This window comes from Falco rusticolus, chromosome 4 (assembly GCF_015220075.1).
Source record: "Falco rusticolus isolate bFalRus1 chromosome 4, bFalRus1.pri, whole genome shotgun sequence".
Classification (NCBI taxonomy): domain Eukaryota; kingdom Metazoa; phylum Chordata; class Aves; order Falconiformes; family Falconidae; genus Falco; species Falco rusticolus.
Window position 1 is genome coordinate 4614014 of NC_051190.1, and position 17481 is coordinate 4631494.

Consider the following 17481-nt stretch of genomic DNA (forward strand, 5'->3'; position numbering starts at 1 on the left):
TGATTGTGCTGCAAAATATCTCCAAGTAATTTAGATTTTGACACACTTACCACTTCTCAAGTTGCATTTCCCCCCTCCCCACCACTCTGCCCTTCCCCCACCATCCAGGATCTGATGTGATGGAAAAATATATGCATTGTCTCTGGGAATAGTAATGGTTGGGCTAACAGTGCTATGCTTTTGTGAATTTTATCATAGCAATGTGAGAGCTTCACAAAGAGATTATAATAATTGCATATGCTTACATACATAGTCTTAAATGATGACTTTATGTGCTTAAATAGCTCAGGTTTTAGATTGTAATTCTTATTGCTTAGAGCATGTAAGTGTCATCTACTTCTCTGTTTCCCTAACGGGTTTTGAAATGCACCAGTATATAGTAGTTTTCTGATTTAAGAAGTGTAACTTTTGCATTGAGCCTCTGGAGCACAGCTCACACGCAGCTCCCGGCGCGTGTGACAAGGGCTGCATGTTAGGGAGGACTGCCTGTCCCCGGGAAGCCCAGAGAACCGGGCAGAGTGCCACTTGAGTCCCACTCTTGGGTGGAGGATTTTATTGTGCCATTTTTTTCCAATTAAGCACTATTGATTTATTTTGTGCATGTTTTATATTTTTTTTGTTGTAGACTTTTTTTTTTTCTTTTAATCTGTGTTTTTTTCTGTATGAATGGTGAATGAAAGCTCTTTTAATGTTGACTCAAATGACACATACTCATAAGCAAGATTTTATGTCCAGCCTTTTTGTTGATTAAACATCTGCATGGCTTAGCATTTGGATGTAGAAAGGAATAGCAAATGGAAGTTCCCTTCTGGCTAGGGTTTCTTACCAGTAAGTGAAAGGCGGGGTTGGGAGCTGTTTGCGTATGTGTGTGAGTGTAATATATTAGTGTAACATCTATAAAATAAGACATACTTTAATGGCTCTTAAACTTGTAGACAGAATTCTGTTCTCTTAGGAAGTATATCATGCAGATACAGCAGATGCATACCAGGGTAAATGAGAACAGAATCTGGTTTTTCAGTGAATCTGTTCTAACCCATTGGCCCAGTCCAAGCCTCCCCCTGAAGTTATTAGAAAGGACCCTGCTGACACTGATGGAAGTGGGGATAAAGCCAGGCATTAAAATGGTCTAGATTGTGACACGCCTTTGCTGTTTAATATTGAATGTGAAGTTTTTAAAGAAACAAAGCAAAAATAATACACTGGATACTATTTTTAAGTCAAAATCCCAGCAAAATGTCTGTCATCAGGTTCCAAACGGTTCCTTGCTTCACTTTAACAATGAGCTATCCATTATATGGTCTTAATTTATGGAACGTTAAACAGTTTCTGGCATTACTGTGCCCCTGCAGGAAGAACAGATGGTACTTTTGAATGAGTTTTGCTATGGGATAAAATGTTCCAGGTCTTCAACAGATCATATCCATCTGTAAGAAAGGAATAGTATTTGTGTAAATAAACACGGTAGAGTCAAACAACTTGAAATCCTCTACTGAAGGAGAAAACAGTGCCTGTAGGCTGAGGTGGTAGTACGTATTGGAAGGTAACGTGGAAAGCTCTCTCGTCACATTATTTTGAAGTTGAACACTTACTGTTGTTAAACATCCCAAACAGGAAATCTTATATATCAGGAGTTGGAAGACAACGGTCAGTACATAATATGGTCAGTGTATACTGACAGTAGTCTCTGTATAACAAGACTATGGTACATTTATAATCAGATAGATTGGCTGTGTCTTCATCCTGTCTCCATGCAATAAAGTTCTGTCTTCTTTAATTGATAGAGCTTTTGATCTCTGAGAATAGTGTGGAAGCACTGAAAAAGCAAATCCTGACGGTCCTTACCATGTCAATGTATAATGTAGCCCACCCTACAGAGCTGAGCAGAACATCTCCATCATGATACACATCTTGCACCCTGCATAAAGTTAATCTTACAAGTCAAACCAAGGAGGACTGGCAGAGTTGTGAGAAGTTGCACCACTTTCCTTCTCCATTCCTCTAAATGACCAGGAACTGCTAGGATGATGGAATCCATCATTTTTCAGAGCTCTGCTGTGATGCTTCCAGTTGGCCTCTCAGGGAACGATTGCTTTCTCCTCACTGGCATCTGCACTTTTGTGGTCCACACTTGGTGAAGGAATATCCCCTTCAGTTTGTCTGTCTTTCTTACAATTCTATAAATTTTGTTCGCATTCCCTGCAGAGTTCTCCTTTGCAAACTGAAAAAATGACAGACTCTTCAGCTTTATCTACCTGAAAACAAGGTAATTAATCATGTAAGGTCCCCGTATGGGGCATAAAGACAAGCTCACATCTAGGGGGTAATCCATCCATCATAAACAGATTATCGGTGATATTAGTTGTCCTCTGAAGTTTTACCCAGCTCTCCATTGACTGTAGAGGAATCTTCATCAGGGAGGTAACTTCTGGAAAACTGAAATTAAACTGAATGTGTGATCTCCAGAGAATTTAAATCCATGGTCCCCTTTATCCTACTCTTACTCTTTGTACTTTGAATACCCAAGATCACTGTATCAGCAACTTGCTTTTAGAATGGTCTCTGCAGAGTTGTACTACCTTTATATTACTGGAAATCTGGCGAAAATCTTCCCTCTCCCAGCCTCCAAAATCAGTCAGCTGGGTGTGAATGTCTGACTGGGCTGCCAAAGTGTTTAAAATCATTCTGGGGTGAGGCAAGGTCATGCCACAGGAAGGCTCTCTGCAGGTGCCTCTTTCTGCCGCACCGCTGCACGTTAGCCCAGCCTTGGAGACTGCGTTCATGGAAGCACCAAGAGGAGGATTTAAGAGAAGACTGGAAAGCTGGAATACTTCTCACTTCACTTTCTTTACTTCCCTTGGTGTTTGGGGTTTTTGCCATGTTTTTGCATGGGTTTTTGGTTTTGTTTTTAATATTAAAAGTTCTGTGATTTTGGGAGACTTCATCTTTAGTGTATTAGTAAATTTGTCATCTTAATTTTTCTTGCCAGTTATGTGCTGGACTGTGCATAACTAGTGTGAAGGAGAGAGCATCAGCTCATTCTTCTGTTATATTAATGATTTCTTTCCCCTTGCTTAAATCAACTTTACAGTTGTAGTATTTATTCAGCTGGAAAATAAAATAACTTCCTCCATTTCCAGGAGAAAATTGACCAAAACATATATATATGTCTTTTAATGTACCAAGACCAAACAAATGGGCCGCACTAGTCAATACCACCTTAGTGGAGTATTGGTCATTGTAATAAAAATCAGATTCAATTTACTGTTTGGTTAGTATGTTCAACAAAAACAAGATGTTGTGAAAGGAAAATAAATAATCTTGTTGTTTAAATTATATGCACCTCTATGAGGTAAAATATAAAAATACTCAATCAGCATTTTATGTTAATGGGAATACCTGCATGTATATAATTCAATGCTGAAATAGCACGCTTCTCAGTTGATTGCTCTGGATTATCCCTCCAGCATCAGAGGAATACCTGGGTGCAGCCTGATGTGAAAAGCAAAGTTTACAACACTGTTTTCATTTCCCAAAAAATTTATACAAAAATAGGAGGCCAGCTTACGTTTCAGTATATTTGAAAGGAGCTGCCGTTTTCTTATAAATGTTGGAGAAGTCTGGTTGGTCTTCAGTGGTGACACCTGTTCTCTTCTGGGCAATAGTTAAAGTAAAACTTCCATTTTGTTCCCCATTAAAACAAAGCCAAATTTTGCAATATCAACATTTCTCGATTGCCGAGATTTCTAATTTTGAATGTTCTGCCTTTAGTTGCAGGTTATCATGGGGTGACTTGTATCTGTTGATGATCAGTAACTTAAAATATTCAGGAGTATGGGTTGCATATTTACACAGCAGATCATACTAGCTTCCTGTGGCAATAGAAAATGTAATGTATTACTTACAAAGTAAACAATACTTGCTCTTCGAATATTCATTCTGGTTTGTAGTGTAAATATGGTACGGAACCACAAATCATTATGAACGCAAGAACTACAGATGTGCATCTGAGGGCAGAAGTTGTCTAAAATGTATTTAGGCATACAGTTTGAGATTCTGTGTGCTATACAGAAAAAACCAGTACTCCTATTACCAGGAAATTATCTTCCCAATTAAGGTTACACCTTGGACAATTTGGATCTGGTCCAAAGCTACTGAAATCAGTGGAAAAGTTCAGGATCCAGGAAAAGTTCCACATGTGCCGGAGACAAAAGGGTTGTGCACCTTTCTAAGTGAGCAAAAGCATGCCAGGGGAGCATCAGAAATATGCCTATTTAGATGTTTATATGTCTGTTTATGTTGAAACCTTTCAGCAAGAATTAATACTAGATACTTTCTTTTTATGAGTTTCAAAGAACCAGTCAGTGCTTTCATCTTACGACGGCCTCTAAATAGCTTTAAATCTATTTCAGGTTAATTATAACTAAATTTTCTGATTGGAAGAGAACAGGTCTTATCACTGAAGAAACAAACCAGACTTTCTCCAACATCTAGTATGATGCCTCCTCTGAAACACTTCTCTAGATTTTAATCTTCAGTAAATGAAGTAGCATTAGTGGCCTTGGCATCTCTTGAAGGATAAATAAGGCTGAAAGCACTATACATCCAGATCGTGTTTGTCTTGTAGGATCTAGATAATCCTCCTGGTCAGCATCATGTTTAGTTGATATAATTTTGTGCTTCAGCAGATACAATAAAAGGTCCCAGGCAGTGTGTGCGTGTTGGGTGCATGGGACGCCATCCTGCTCGTCCCATCACTTCAAGGACTCACTGGCCACTGAGGAGCAAAACCTTCCTCAGCCTGATGCCCAGCCAGTGAAGTGGAGGACAGTTCACTTTACCAAAGTGGGAGTCACACAGCAACTCTCAGCTTCTCTTAGAACTCTTCCCAGTCTTTGAGGATCAGTGAAGAATAAACACAGGGTGGAAGATGGGAGGTATTGCAAGCATAACTTCTATTAGTTACATCTGGCCTTATTGTTGTTTCTGAATGGTAGGCTCTGAGATTAAATAGCAGAGCAGGCATCTTTTTGCATTTTGGTATCCAACAAACCAAATTAATTCCATTATCTTCTATGGAAAGTTTGTGCAGGAACAGTTTTGATTGATGGATTACATCTGTGGCTGCTGACTGATTAGCAGCATGATAGATGTAGCTTCATTTACAGGGATTTGCTTTCATTCATGAGGAAAAATTGAAGGTTTCTTTCCAGCACATTTTTTGCATTAAAACTTTTGAAAGTGCTCTACAAATGGTAGGCTTTGATTTCCATTTGTTTAATGCCTGTGGTAATTAACATTTCTGTGAGAACATTTTAGCCAAATGTTCTAGTTTTTCCTCCATTAAAATAATAATTTTTTGCTTTAGCTAAAGAATTTAATTGGTTTATATAATAACCCTGATATGGGATTTCTTTAGTCACCATATGAGAGGAAACTGTTCCTGAGGAATGATCATTGTTGCCTTTTCTGGACTTCATTAATTTATAATTGGCAATATGCCTCATGGTACATGCAGTCCACTTTCTACAGATACGCTTTTGTCTGCAGTCCATTGTCTCGTGGTGTGGGTGGAGAGAAGACATGTGTGTCAGTGCTGAAGTAAATCTGAGTTCCTTCATACCAAAAAAAAATCTGGGCAGATACTCAGCCACATTAATTAGCTGAACGATTTTCAGTGCAAAATTACAGGCCTGTCTTTGTGGAGTTTTTGTGTATCTAAATGTATCTAAATAGAGTTTAGAAACCCTGTCTTCCCTTTATGGCTTATAGAAAACCATAGGATTGGAGAATCAAGAAATTGGGCTGAGCAGCAGCAAAGCAAAAGAGATGACTATTTAGTGATACTGGTACCAGTTTCTGTTGGGAGATGCAGCCACCATTGTATTTTGCACACCTTTGTTTCATCCTGTATCCGTGGTTCTTGTGTGCAGGTTCAGGCACGGACTGGCCTCTGGCAGTAGAAGTCCTACGCAACCTGTCCTGCAGTGAAGCTTGAAGATCTTAGTTCGTGCCAGCCTTACTCTGGATAAGCTTTATAGGTAGAAGTAGTGGTCAGGACAGTTGCTTCTTCTTGTGCTGCTTATTCTTGTTCCTTCCTTCTAACAGAAAGAATCTGTTCAGATAAGAGCCCAGCAAACTCTTGGGATCACTGCTGAGGACAGACCTAACAAATCTGGTATGATTCCAGCAGTAATAGTGTGCTCAGGGCTACACAGAGGGCTGAAAATTTTGTAAATAAGAAAATTCTGAGAACAGTTACTGTAACGGAGAAAATATAATCCCAGTGACTCAAGAAAGAGATATTTCCTCAAAGTGTGAGGTGGAGGTGAAGACGACAGCAATGATACCTCCAAAACCTGAGAAGGATCACACTGTGGTGTGCTTGAGATGGATAAATGTGAGCTAGCATTTTATCAACCAGTTATAATAAGCTAGGGAGTCTTCCTTCTCCATTCCGCGCCCCACCCCCCCCACCCCCCCGGTCTTTATCCAGAAGAATAGGGCAGAGAATGCCCTCTCTGTATGGAATAAAGACAGGGATGGCCTTGTGTGCTGTCTCTAAGTGTAATTTGTTTAAGAGCCAAAGCACAGGCAGGACAGTGGGTGTGCAGAAGTTCACCTGCTGTCGTGCAAGTTGCAGCTAGGTGCATTCTGCAGCTGGGAGAGAGGAACATGTATTTTCTCAGCTGTGGAGCAGAGTACAGCTAATGAAAGGAGTTGGTTTGTTGCTACAGTTGGTTGCTGACAGCACATTTACTCTCTTGAGGGACAGATTTGGATCCTGTTGAGTCATAAAGGAAAAGAGTTTGATCTTGGGCCCTTCTGGGGATTTTGCTACACTGTGAAAAATCATTGTGCCTTTTGAGGGGAACATGTAAAGATTCACAGTACTCCTAGAGAAATCCTGATTGTAGAGAGCAACTCTGTGTGTTGTGGATCAAAAGAGGTACGTTGACAGAGCTCTCTATAAATAAAGTCGTGGAGGAACTGCGAACCAAATTAGTAAGATACTATAAAATGTTCACTGCACAATACGTGTTATTTTCACACTGTCAGCAGATAGAATTTCACTATTAATCATGATAATGACAAGGTCAGGACATATTTACTGAAAAATTATTTACTACACACTTACTGTATTGACATTTTGTTTTGACAGTCATTTGGAATTAATTGGCAGACTGAAGCAAACCCCTCCAAGTTACTCTGGAGAGCCTCAAGTCAAATTCTTCAGTTCTGAAGTTGAAGTTCAGGCGATACAGGAACCACCCCTCCTCTGACTGGTGAGCAGCTTTGCCTCACAGGTAGGCAGTGGAAAACTGTGTAGCCATTCCCTTCGGTCTTCCTTCAATGCAAACAGTCATTAATTATTTCCAAATTGGCACATGGCAGTGCACAGGGCAGTAAAGGCCACTTGCTAAGCTGCCAGTTAAATAGTAGGCTTTCTTTTTGCCTAATTTGTATTTTGAGGTGGGGGTGGGGGAATTTTCATTTTCAACTGTTCCAACAAGGCTGCCTGAAATAGATAGTACCCAGATGTGCTTCTCTTTAATGCCCAGATGCTTTAACCGGCATGTTTCCCCACAAAAGGAGATGATCTGTGTTACTTACTGTCACTGCTGAGGTGTTTGAAGTGCTGGCAGGACTCGTGCGCAGTAGAAGTTTGGATTAAGAATACAGATAAACCCAAAGTTTAAATCTGTTGCTTGCAGAAAGTTCTAAGTACCATCGTAGTCATTTCATTGAGGAAAGGAGAAAAGGGGAGGGGGGATCACAGAGGAAGTGGAGATGAGATGCTCAGATTTTGCGTGCCATTGTCCTTGAGGTTGCAGCTTTTTTTTTTTCCCCTTCGTGAGAGTCAGCAGCAGCCCTGCAAATATGTGAACTCTGTAGAACATTGGGAAGGGGTAGAGGACTGGGGTATCCTGGAGGAAGATTAGAGAAAGAAAGGAGAAGAGAGAGAAATGTAATCCAGGACCTTGAAAGGATGCTTTTTGTGGAGCATGGTTATGAGACTGTACAGGGGTATGTTCTGCTTGAGTTACTTACGGTTTCTCACCAAAAAGTATCTAAATAATGGGGAGCATTGTGGAAACGGGGGGTTTGTTTCTTCCTGAGAGGGAAGGGAGGAGTGCAGCTCTTTAAATGAGAAAAAATTCTTTCCTTTGCTTATCAGAGCAGCTACCAGTATTGACAGTGTTCACCTAAGCCCAGAGCAGTGAACTGGTGATGGCACCTGGGGCAGGACTGTCACTGGGGCTTTGCTGCCACATCTCCTGAGGCTGTCTCCACATGCATGCAGCTACTTGAGGTGCTGTGGAGCTGAGGGACACACTCTGCCTGCCTGCTGCCAGAAGAGCTCTCGCTGTGCAAATTAGTTCATAACTTATGAGCTTTGACAAGTTTTTGTTGGCTGTGCCTTGGGAAACGTTTTTTGAGTGGCTGTTGCTGAGTTTGCTTTAATCTTTTCCCAGATTTTTTTGGCTGTCGTGGAAACAGCTGAATTATTTAACCGTGTTTTCGAGCTGCATATATATTCACCTGAAACTTGGTGGTGTTAAAAAAAAAAAGTTTATCAATAACAAACACATTTATTTTCACTAAAAAGAAAGTTAGGCTCCTTCTGCAGCAAAGCTGTATGACCCTGGCTCAGCTGCAAGCACCCGCTGAGCCTCCTGTGCATGGGCACTGCACTTGCATTGTCCTAAGAGAAGCCGAACCTTGGTTTGTCAGAGGCTCCGCAGCAGCGTGCTTGGCGTGTTTCAGCTGCTGCAGTGCCCCCATCCACGCACAGCCCCTTTGCTGAGCCCTCTGTTGCCAGCGTGTCAGAGCTAGGATGAGGACCAGCCACGTGCACTGGGCGGGACAGGGTTTCTGTTTGCCTCCTTTTCCCCCTGTGAGTCGTTTCTCTCTCCGTCCTCGGCAGCTGCCATGCTCCCACTGAGTCACTTTGGATCTGCTGCAGTGGCGACTCCCAATGACACAGAATTTCACTGTTCAGTGAGCCAAGTACCTGCCCTGTTATTCTGGGCTGGTCTGGGGTGAGGGGGAGCACTGACACAGTAGACCCAAGACATGATTCTCCCCTGCTCAGCTCTGCCCTGATATGCACTTGGAAAAAGGCTCCCTTCACTCTCCAGGACTTCAAAAATGGCTTCAGAAGCTGCACATTCTGGAAGAATACATCCCAGAGCTGCCTGGTCACTATTGCTAATGCTTGGCTACTTCAGCTGAAATACCTTGAGTGATGCTTTTCCATTACTGCAGCGTGTCAAGTTCCTGTTTGGATTTGAGCATGGGGAATGTCCTGGAGAGTGTCAGGAGCATCTCTGCCCAGGGGCGCTTCTGCTAGGAAGGGAGGTCTTATCGGAGCCGCTTTTGGGAAACTGCGTGAGTTTTGATCCTGCGCTGCTTGTTTGTCCCGCTTGTTGAGTTCTCTGTTGAATTAAGTAACGATTCTCCAGGCTCCCAAATGTCCATTTTTTTAAGGTTTTCCATGAAAAGGGGGTTAACCGTAACTGATTTCTTACTGAAAATAAAGCTGAGGAAAACCGCCTGCAAAAGCTATGACTTCTTTTAAAAACAGGCTGATTTTGCCAAGAACTGGAGTGTTGACAACACTGAAGTGACTAAGCATCTTGCGCTTTACTTCCGATAAGAAAAAGCTGCTCATTGAATTGGGGTATATCCTATCCCTCTTCTTTTTCTCCCTAACCCAGGTGCCCCAAATGAGAAGGCTGGCTTCAGTTCATCTCACGTTTCATTAATTAGCAGGCAAAACCGACAGGCTTTGTGCGCTGTATGTTGCATAAGGGCAGTAAAGGAAACCCTTCACTTTTCATTCATCCAACTGGTGAATAGCACTTTAGTTACCTCTGCTAGCGAGATGGGCTGGGAGCAGCCAGCAGCAGTCCCTTCCAGCACTTGATGAGATCACAAGTTTCCGGATTGAGAGGGTGTGAAAGGAAGAGCTAATCCACTGGCTGGCACAGCCGAGGCAGGAGTTACCGGGTTTATGTTTTTTTTTCTGGTTTTCATACAAGAAAGATCTCTCACAGATTTCCATTTTCTCTTGCATTTAAAAGGGATTGTTTTTAAATTGGTTTTTCCTTCCGTCCCCTCCCTTCTTCCTCCCTTAGTCTACACTATGACCGCAGCCATTTAAGAGCTGCTGGCAGCTGCAGCAGACCAGAGAGTTCTGGCAGGGGAGAGGTGCTAAAATACACAGACTGGTGAAATACGTTAGCCTTGTTGTTCAGTGTGGGTGTGCACATGCGCTTCAGCCTACTGCTGTGCTTTTTGCAATGCTTTCACCAGTGCAATGGAGAAGAGATTCAACATTGCAGACCAGGGGCTGGGTTTGGCAGCTGGTCACGTACAGCCTGAACGTGGAGAGCCAGTTTGGACTGGGTAGCACTGGGAGACCAGGAGGACTGTTCATAGCATCTCTATGGGTTGTTGAACTTGCTTTGTGCACAGGTGGTGAGTGCTGCTGCTGCATTTGCTTTCTCATAGCTTAGTGCACAGACTTCTTTCTTTGTATACATGAAACCTGGATGGAGATGAATGGACAAACTAAGCGACTGACCCGGACAGTTGCACCCAGCTGGGAGTGTGCTCCCAGTATGTGGCACAGGGGGGATCACACAGATGTCTGCCACCTCTTGCTTTCACGTCAGGCTTGTATCTGGTCCTGCACACTCTTCAAAAGAAGTATATCAAAACAACACCTATTTTTACCATCCTTGAAAAGGACAATTTAGTGAGGAATTGAGAGGTCGGATGGAGAAAAGAATGGTTCTATCTAAACCTGTTTGCAGGGATCTGCAGCTGGTTAAATCGCAGGTACATCTTAAAAGCTGGAAGTCAGTGGGTTCCCGTGCAGGTGTTATCTTCTGCAGTGGGCTGGATTTATTTGGTTTATTGCCTTTTGTTTATAAAAAGCTGCCTCTCTGTATTCAGTGAACACTTGAAAGAATGTTCTTGGTCATGCAGTATCTCTTCCACACATGCACGCCTGCAGTTGTTCTGCTCTCTGGAGCAAGCTTCATGCAGAAGGATGGTGTTCGTGTAAAGTCTTTGAACGAGAGTGCCTCCTGTCCCCTCTGCTTACCTAGAATAAGCTTTCTGGTTCAGCACTGAAATGAAACCATCTGGAACAAGAATCTCCCAATAAAATACTCCTCTTAATTTGAAGAAGTTGCACATTTAAAATGTCTAGATCTTCTGTGGGAACACACTGATTTCATCAACATTTTCAAGTAATACAGCCGAACTGTTTTAATCAAGTCAGCATTCTTCCTTTCGACTTTATGTTATGGCTTTGATTGAAGTAAATCACTCTGAATATATTGTTTTGCAAAAATGTCAGAATTTATAACTTTTGGCCCCAAATTGAATTGAAGTAAGCATTTTGAAATCTTGTTTTGTTCTCCTGCCAGGAGACAGGAATATGATGTTTTTCAGCCAGTGCTAGTTATAATTTTGATGGTTGCTGCTGTTAGCCTTGGTTGTCCTGCCACACAGATACCGGTTTAATCAGCAATGTGAGGCACACTCATTTCCTTTTCCATGGTGTGCTTGTAGTTCATGTTCATTTGGACTCTTACCTTATGGAAAACCAGCTTAAAAAGAAAGTATCTTTGCTTCGCCTGGGGAATTGAGAGATAAGGAACTCCTTTGTGGTCTGACCATCCTCTGTTTACTTCCAATTTACCTCACAGGTTTACTTCTGTTGACTTTGAGGGACTTAGTCCCAGCCAGAGCGTTGGCCCTCCCTTGCAGGGGCACCTCTGCTTTCTCAGGACATGGTGTGTGTGGGACTGGCAACAGCTACTTTAATAGTGGCCCAGTATGACCCCACTAAAGCCGACAGGGTTACCCCTGGAACTGAAGGAGAACAGGATATGCGCAACAGGGTCGGAATCTCCACAAAGGATGTAAATTAAAGCCACCTGGGTCACGAAGCAATGCATGAACACTTGGGTTACCTTGCTGTGGAGTTCTGTAAAGCTTTCAACAGAGGCTTTGAAAGACTTTTATTTTAGGTGTGCAGGGCTTAATTTGTTGTGACATCTCACCCAACTGAGCAGTGAAAGTCAATGACATTGATAAGAGTGAGCGAAGGACAGAGTTCAGAGTAAAAAAATCCGATTCACATTTAGATGAAGCCCTTGTGTATTGTCCCAGTTGTGTAAAAGGACAGCAAAGAAAGCATTAAAATAGTTAATGGAAACAAATTACTGCAACAATATCTACTGGTATTAAACTCCCCTGTCCTCCAGAGGTAGCGCATTTTTTATCCTCTTGGTATGGACACCTTTATTTCACAGCTCCAGCTTTGGATGCCATTACCAAGTACTTAGCTGCTCTCTCTGGAGCTTTGGGGAAGGGCACAGATCCCGAGGCAGTTACACATCAGCTGCGTGGGCTGGCAAAAGCACACAGCCTTTCCTCGGAGGGATGCACTTTCTCAGTGGGGCTCAAGAGTTGTGTCTCTGCGCTTCACTCAGAGCTGCTTCTCTCTGTGCCTGAAGTAGAGACTGTTTCTTTCATGTGCAAGTTTATGGGTTGGTGGTGCTGGGGGTGGGTGGGGTGTGCAGCGATGGGTGTGGGCAACAGATGGAGAAAGCACAAGGAAAATGCAATGGTTGAAAGGAATAAAAACACATACTTTTGTTGGAATCATTACACCAGAAATAAGGAGCCTCTGGTGAAGGAAAGTGAGCCTGAGGATAAGGAAGATTGTGGTGTTATGGGCAGAAAAAGGGTTTGTAAGGGTTTCAGTCTTATCAATTTGAGATTGGTAGCTTGAGAAACCAAATGTTGAGGGATGTGAAAATGATCAGAAGAGAAAGGGTACACAGAGACTGGATAAGGCATTGAGCAGAAAGTATGAGAGGCGGGGAGCAGGGCCTCTCTGTGGGCAAGAGGCAAGGGAGCAGGGAGAGGAACAGGGGAAAAACTGGAGGTAACCTGGACAAACAACCAACCCTTGGACAGAAAGGGGGTGCAGATGAGGAGGAGAGGAGGTAACAGTATGGGGGAGGGCAGTTGAGCAGCTCCCTTCACAAAACCAGGACTGTCCTGTGATAAACTGTCAGCTGTGCTTGAACTTCTAGGCGTGCTAGATACAAATGATGACTGACTTTCTGCTTCTTGCTTCAGGATAGAAGGTAATTTGGGGGTTTCTTGCTGGGAGTTCAAGTTTATGCCTGGGAAGTGAGCGCTTGTTTTGGGAAACCGGAATGCACAAGCAGTGCAGGCAGGAACCATTCACAGGGTGTCCTGAGCCATTGTCACATGTACCTGACGAGCTGTGCTGCACCAGGACAGCAGTGTGTGTCTGTGAGCAGTTGCTGTTTGGAGATAGAGTGGGATGCACACAAGCTTCCCCTTTGTGTGGCCCACAGGTGCTGGTTATGGAGGCAACGCTGTGCCCTACCTTTGTGCACGCAGAGGCTGGCCAGAGCTGGGGCTGTGACACCCAAACGGCCCGCATCAGGGTCCCGGGGCGTTCTGAGCCTGGGAAGCACTGGGGGGGTGGGGGCTCATGGGCCAGGGCAGAGCTGTGCTCAGCTGCCACCAGCAGTGCTCTGGCAAGCAGTGCTTGACCAAGGGGCTTGCATCTGCTGAAGCATTGAACCCAGGGGTGGATGATGACAAAAACCTGCTGTGGGATCCTTACAGAAGAAGCTTATCTTTAATTGTCCTTCCATTCATTATTTCCCAGCTAAAGCTATGTAATAATTACAAATTTGGATTCCCTGGGAAAGTTGCTGAAAGTAGAATAAATCATTATTTCCTAGGCTGGATTCTGAAGAATTATTTCAGCACCACATATTGAAAATTCTCCTTCATAAAAAATACCCTAGTTTTGAGAGCGGGTCTGAAAAAGTGATTCTTCCAAGCCATTATTATACTTTTCATCAATTTTATTTTTCCTTCAGTCAGTATCTTTTAGCACACTCAACTAATATACTCAAATTAGTAGTAGAAAACCTACATCTGTAAGAATTTCATCTCTGTACAACCTATTGCAGTAATTCAAATTCCAGGGCAGAACTGTGGAAATTCTTAGCACAGTTTGTCCGTATCTTATCAGAACAGGCACGCTTTTCCCACAGCCTGGCCGCTTTCCAGCAGAGTCGAAGCAGACTTGGTGGAAACCCAGTTTGAATGGGAGAAGTAATCTTTCTGAATGGATTTTCTGGCAGGATTCCTGTTGCGTGTGTGGTTTATTGTTCTTGGTGATGTGACTACATTTTACCCCGTAGATAAATGTTCCAGGGTCTTTATTTTTTTGATGATGGGAGGAGTTCTGGAAAAATAATCAGATCACAAATTCTATAAAATTCTATAGGCAAATTTTTTTCTGTTATAATTACTTTTCCATGTTAATTGTGTAGCTTTTTGAACATGCTTTTGATGTTCAGGACAACAGCTGATTAACTCTTAAAACTCTTCTATCGTCAAAGAGTTTAGTAATTAAAAAGCAAACAACTTTTCCTCAACTCGTTTTAACAAAGTATTTTAAAAACAATTAATTTTTATATATTCTGTTCGTAGCATAGTAATTAATTCTGAAGTATTACTGGTGGTGTCAAAAATAAAAGAAGTGGTTGCCGATGGTGGCATATCCTCAGTTGGTGTAAAAATCCACTGCATATACAGTTGTAACTAGCAAAGTCAGAATCGACCCCTCTGCACTACAGGCCTGCTGTGGAGCTGTGCCAACTTCTGTGAGCTGAGGGCAGCTAATATAATGTTTAACCACACAGTAACCGCAATATACAAAGAAGTTCTATTTTAGCTCTGCTGGGGCAAAAAAATAACTGTTAATGCCGAATACTGAAGTGCAAAAGATGGTTAAGTGGGGGAAGAAGGCAGAAAAACCCTGCCTTATTTGGAGTTAACATGCGTACAGACAAATTGTCACATCTCAAGGCTAAATTTTGTCTAAGAAAGATCTTTAAGATTTGGGTCTTTGTAATTAAAACGTAAATAATAATTATCTTAAACTTATATCTGCAGAGGAAGAACTGTGTATTTACTTATTATCTGCCAAAAAATCTTTCTCTTTTTAGCTAGAAAGGTTAACAAAAAGGCATTGAAGTATAAAGGCCTTTTTATTGAAAAATATATATTTTGTGAACAGATTCAAAAGAGAATAATCACGACCTTTTTTTCTTTCTTCAAAATGGGGGTGGGGGGGAAGCGTGCAACTCCAAACTTAGTGCCTACAATGCTTGGAAGACATTATGATTAATTTTGTACTTAGGTTTCCAGATGTTGGGTTTTTGTCCCAACTTTTAAAGACCTCTAATGTTTAACAGGGTACGTGCTGAGTATAGTCTTTAACAGAGTTTTCTTTCATAACTCTAGGATCTATGAGAAAAGGTAACTTGGGAAAATACTGCAGATTCGGAGCTGAATCTACAGCCTTCTAGAAAGAAAAACCATTAAATGTGCAAGTTTGGAATGGAGCTGTATTTGTTTGGGAAGACTATGGATAGGTACCAGAGCTGGCAGCAGAGCTGTTTGAATGCCATCATCCTTGTGCTGCTGTGGACCAGCATTTCGCATGCACAGAGGGACTGCACGGGTGCGGAGTGCCAGCCCCTGGACAACTGCATCGAGGACGTACTGGAGCCTGGTGAGTGCTGTGCCACATGTCTGCAGCACGGCTGCACGTGTGAAGGCTACCAGTACTACGATTGCGTCAATGTGGGGTTTATCAATGGCAAAGTACCCGAAGGACAGTCTTACTTTGTGGACTTTGGAAGCACTGAGTGCTCATGCCCCAAGGGAGGTGGCAAGATCAGCTGCCAGTTCATGCTGTGCCCAGAGCTGCCCCCGAACTGCATTGATGCGGTGGTGCCAGCTGACGGGTGCCCTCAGTGTGGGAGAATAGGTTGCCTCCATGAGGGCCAGAAGTATGTAGCCGGGCACACCTTCCACATGCCCCCCTGCAAGGTTTGCCATTGCCCGAACGCCGGTGGTGAGCTGATGTGCTACCAGCTTCCAGACTGTAACACATTTGCCTTAAACACTGCAAGTCCAATAGATGCTGAAGACAGTGAACCAGAGAGGCACTACGACGATCCGTACAGCTATGACCAGGAGGCACCAGAAGGGGACAACACCCAGGTGGAGTCTCCAAAAAAATACAGAAGTTATTCATCCCACTTAGAGCAAGACAGCATCAGCCAAGAGCAAAGCGAGGATTATGACTACTTACCAGCCAGCATTGCTCCTTCAGCTTTGGCTCTGGCTGATCCATACACTGAGGAAACGGCTGAGCCGCTCACCACGCCAGTCCCTAAGGTCCCCTCTGAAGTGCGCAGTGCTACAGAAAGAAGTGAGAGAAAGCGGGTGCCCCGCACCACTGCAGCATCCCTCCAGCAAGTGACGCATAAAGAAGCACCGATAACCACCAGTGCTCCTTCGGAACACACAACAGCCACCACTGAGACACCCAAGCACCTGGAGGAATTGGAGAGGAGACCAAAGGGGAAGCAAGGGGACAAAGAGAGGCATGAGCAAGAAAGACCCCTCCACTCTAAAATGAAAAAACATGCCAGAAAAGAAGACCCAGGGAACAGCATGTATCTAGGCTTGAAAGAGGTGAATCTAACAGAGCCAAGTTGGTCAAAATCTTCCCATGAAATGCACGAGGGAAATGCTTTCCCCAAGGTAAAGTTCAGTGCAACAACCTCTCCTCCTGTTGCTCTAAAGGAAGACCGTAGTCAGTCATCCCAAAAGCAGTCACAGACGCTTTATCGTTACCATCCCGAGGAAGATGGGGACCCCAATTCTATCCACGCTAACCCCAGGTTACCAGAAGGTAAGAACTACTTCCAGCGTAAATGTCTAGAGAACATTTACTCCTAATAACTTTGGTGCATATCCACTGTTCTTTTCTTCTTACTGCTCCACATGGGCATGAAATCAAGCAAACCTCCAGTTACCTTCTTTCATCTCTTTCAGGAGATGGTTTGTGTTTCATTTGACATAATAGATAGCATTTCACTATTGCCTGCCTTGCTTTGATTTTGCAGACCATGGATGGTGTTTTCTGGTATTTTAACTTTATTTCAGACAATTTGTTAAACTCTGACCTTTTCCTTCCTTTATTTGCTTTTAATTTCTAATATGATGTTAGAGAAACCTCTTACTCTACCCAAAAGGATTTAATTAGTTACCTGCTTAAATCATCCCATTACCAACTGAATGTAATCACATTTGTAGCTTTTGTCTTTTGCTGGGGAGGAAGTGAAACAGTTGTGCTTCTACAATGAAAATATTTACGGCACTTTTTGTAATATTTATCTTATGGTTGAAAGGCTGTGTAAGCTCGTTAGTACAAGAACTTGATAGATTCACTCAAATACCCCTGAGGACTAGTAGGGAGAAGAAGGACAGCCTCTTGCTTTGTGTTTTTTTGGGGGCTGGAATTTTATGTTTATGATCAACTGT

General features: G+C 42.8%; 2 protein-coding genes across 8 annotated transcripts in view; both read left to right on the top strand.

The window, feature by feature from the left end:
* The window catches only part of LOC119147491 (vegetative cell wall protein gp1-like), a 516692-nt gene that overhangs the window by 150251 nt on the left and 348960 nt on the right, over positions 1-17481 (top strand). The gene's annotated exons all lie outside the window — the stretch shown is intronic.
* FBLN2 (fibulin 2) overlaps positions 1-17481 on the top strand; it is a 106898-nt gene that overhangs the window by 12145 nt on the left and 77272 nt on the right. For 2 of the 4 annotated variants that reach the window (XM_037386572.1, XM_037386571.1), the window contains exons 2-3: positions 7163-7307; positions 15388-16849. In XM_037386572.1, the coding sequence (XP_037242469.1) occupies positions 15469-16849 (1381 nt within the window). In that variant the 5' untranslated portion in view covers positions 7163-7307; positions 15388-15468. The remainder of the gene's footprint in view (positions 1-7162; positions 7308-15387; positions 16850-17481) is intronic. The other 2 variants (XM_037386573.1, XM_037386574.1) reach the window with 2 other exon arrangements.